The following is a 3,361-nucleotide window of genomic DNA, read 5'->3' as shown; positions in this document are numbered from 1 at the left end:
GTGAGCCGGGCCGCCGGGCCTCCAGCCCCCGGCCCCGAGCGGGGAGGCCTTTCCGCGGTGGGCTGTGGGGGCGCGACGGAGGTGGGCTTGGAGGGGGACCCTTCCCCTACCTCCTCCCGTTCTCGCTCAGCCGCCTTAGTGGAGACAGACCTGGGTGCGGGTGTCCGCGCGCGCGGGAAGCGGGGCCTGTGGGCTCGAGCCTCGGGATTGGGGCGCCCCGGCCCCCAAGAAAGAACCGGACGAGCTGGGCCGGCCGGAGTACGGGGGACAGCTTTAGGGGAGAACCTGTGGGTCCCCCAGCCGCACCTCCCCGGGCTGAGTGAAGGGAAGTGTGGCCCGGCGCGGGCGTCCGTTTGTAGAGGCCCAGGTTCCGGTGCCTCCCTCCCCTCGACGCGCACCCCTGGATCCTGGGCGAATCCACACGCCGTGGGCCAGGTGGCTCCAGGCGGGGGTGACAGGGTCTCAGGGGCCCTTTGGGGACGCTCGTAGCTCTCGGCCCACAGCAAGTGGCTCAGTGTCCCTCGCGGAGGGGGAGACCCCCACTGCCGTCGGTCCGGTCCCCCGCGGGGCCGTTTGGCCTCTGGCGGGTAAACCGCCACCGCCACCTCGCTTGCGGCGGCCGCGCTGTTCCGCGCCGACACAGCGGCCTGGCTGCGGATGGCCCAGGCTCTCGGGGGCGCTGGGAAGAGTCGCGGGGCCGTCAGGCGGCTCCCCTGCCGCAGGCCCACGTCCCGGGAAATCATTCCTGCCGCTCTTTACCGCTCCTGGAGCCCTTTGCCAACGGGGGAGAGCCCGTCTCGCGTGTCCCCGGCCTCGGGCGCGGGCACCCTCAGATTCCCAGCTGCCCGGACCCCACACTCGAGAGTTAGCCTTCACCCCTCCCCACGCCCCACGCACCGCCTTTGGCTCTGAGAGCAAATCCTGGCAGTTTGTTCCACCTTAGAATCTGACGTCTCCCTCGATGATGGCTTTGGACCCCTGCAGCGGCCTCCTCGCTGCTTCCGCCCTCGCCCTTGCCTCTCGGTCTGTCCTCGCTGCTACATCTTCTCCCTCTTTCTGTCCCCAAGGGTTCGGGGGACCCCCCCCAGAGATCGGTCCTCAGTTTACCTCTCTTCACTGTGGCCCCCCTTCTTTCTGGGCCAGAGCATCTAATAATTATTGCCAGGAGTCTCTTTGGGCCGAGGACCTCACAGCTGCATCCCCACCTGGGACCTTCCCCGCCCCCCAACCCTGACCTCCAGATCCCAAATTCAACAGAACCCCCCACGGAGACCTCGAACCCACCATCTGCCCCCAAACTACCATTCTCCCTGGGTTTCCAGAGAGACTCGGGGTAGCAGCCATTATGATGCATTTCCTGAGGCCACACACGGAACCGAGGCCAGGATGTGTATTGAATAAGTTTAATGGTAATTTGCTATTAATAGCTAACACTAATTGAGCACCTGCTGTGTGCCCATCCTCTCCTAACTGCATGATAATTTACTTGCTTATCTTGTTGATGGTCTCCTTCTCACTTCCAGAATCTAATCCTCCCAAGGGCAGGGATTTTAGTCTATTTTGTTCGCTGCCACTTCCCCACCCCCACACCTCCCACCTTCCTTCCCCACACCCATCACAATACCCCGCTCGCCGGAAGACGCTGGAAATAATGCATGAAAATTAAATGATAATAAAAGGCCTAACATTAACCAAGCATCTCCCACCTGTTTATCACCTATTGTTGCAGTATATTTTACTGATTTATCTTTGTTGTTGTCACGTTCCTTGGGGGCCGGGGCTTGTTAACTATTTTGACTATTTTCCCCGGTTGTTTGTCCTTGCCACACAGTGGGTTCTCAATAGCCGCATGCTGAATACGTAAGAAAGACTAAATTCTAATGCTAATGGCTAACCGACCTCATAATTTGCCGATTTATTTGATTTATTGTCTCCACCTTTTGGAATACAAACTCCCTGGGGACAGGAATGTTGCTCGGCATATGATTTGCGACCGGCACAGTGCCGGGCTTGGGGCTCAACGGTGATACGATCCAAAACCAAAATCAAAACTGACCCAAATCCCCGCCCTCCCCCCGGGAAGGGGGAGGGGCTGCTAATGGGCAGGAGCTCTTTTTCCCGGGTGATGAAAATGTTCTTAGATTATGGCGATGGTTGCACAACAGTGGGAAAATGCTAAAACAAAAACAAAAACATTGAATTGTGCACTTTTAACTAGATTAACCGTGGTATATAAATTACATCTAAATAAAGCTGCTCTTAAAATCCCCACCCTCACGTAGAGGGAATGAGACGGACAGAGATTAAGCAACATCAAGTGTTCGGCCTACTAGAAGGTGCTTTGCACACACCTAGGCACTTAGTAAATGTTGATTCAATGACACCCAGCTGACCCCTTGTCCCCGAGTGGTCTTGCCTAACCTCCCCCCGCCCCTCCCCCTCATCTTCTGTTCTCTTTCCCTCGCAGGGCCTGCTGTCCACATCCCTTTCCTGAGCTGTGCACCGGGGGAATGGCGCTGCCGAGAAATGCCAACATGTTTGATCTGGGCCTGGGCACGTGGAGCCTTAGCTCCGAGGAGGAGAGCCAGAGGGCTCAGGCACCCGCCAAGAGTGTCGGGAAGCAGCTGCCCGAGTACAAGGCGGTCGTGGTGGGTGCGAGTGGCGTGGGCAAGAGTGCGCTCACCATCCAGCTGAACCACCAGTGCTTCGTGGAAGACCACGACCCCACGATCCAGGATTCCTACTGGAAGGAGGTGGCCCTGGGCCATGGGGGCTGCATTCTGAACGTGCTGGACACGGCAGGGCAGGCCACTCACAGGGCCCTGCGTGACCAGTGCGTGGCGATCGGGGATGGCGTGCTGGGGGTCTTCGCCCTGGATGACCCCTCGTCTCTAGCCCAGCTGCAGCAGATGCGGGCCACGTGGGGCCCTCACCACACCCAGCCCCTCGTCCTTGTGGGCAACAAGTGTGACCTTGTGAGCACCACCGGAGATGCTCGGGCCGCTGCTGCAGCCCTTGCGAAGAGCTGGGGGGCCCCCTTCGTGGAGACCTCAGCCAAGACACGGCAAGGTGTAGAGGAGGCCTTTACCCTGCTCATCCATGAGATCCAAAAGGTCCGGGAGGCCATGGCAAAGGAGGCCATGACAGGGCCGGGTGGGGATAAGGCCCGGCACCAGAAGGCCATGTGCCGCTGCGGCTGTTCTGTGGCCTGAAGATCTCGGTCAAGAAGAGTGGCCTGCCCCCAGGCCAGGGTGGTGGATCCTAGACAGGCGGCCACCTCCCCCCCCCCCCCCCCCTCCCCCCCACCCGGGCCACTCACCGCGCCACAGGAGGTGCTCGGGCCGCTGCTGCAGGAGGCGTC

At 60.2% G+C, this 3,361-nt stretch overlaps 1 protein-coding gene across 1 annotated transcript; it reads left to right on the top strand.

Annotated features, from left to right (window-relative positions):
• Positions 1 to 2,486: 2,486 nt before the first annotated feature.
• Positions 2,487 to 3,215, top strand: ERAS (ES cell expressed Ras). The gene has a single exon (XM_021678898.1). It carries the CDS (start codon positions 2,511 to 2,513, stop codon positions 3,210 to 3,212), a length of 702 nt encoding a protein of 233 aa, XP_021534573.1. The 5' UTR covers positions 2,487 to 2,510; the 3' UTR covers positions 3,213 to 3,215.
• The last annotated feature ends 146 nt before the right edge of the window (positions 3,216 to 3,361 follow it).

This window comes from Neomonachus schauinslandi, chromosome X (genome assembly GCF_002201575.2).
Source record: "Neomonachus schauinslandi chromosome X, ASM220157v2, whole genome shotgun sequence".
NCBI classification, from domain to species: Eukaryota; Metazoa; Chordata; class Mammalia; order Carnivora; family Phocidae; genus Neomonachus; species Neomonachus schauinslandi.
This window is presented reverse-complemented; position numbering and strand designations above follow the sequence as displayed.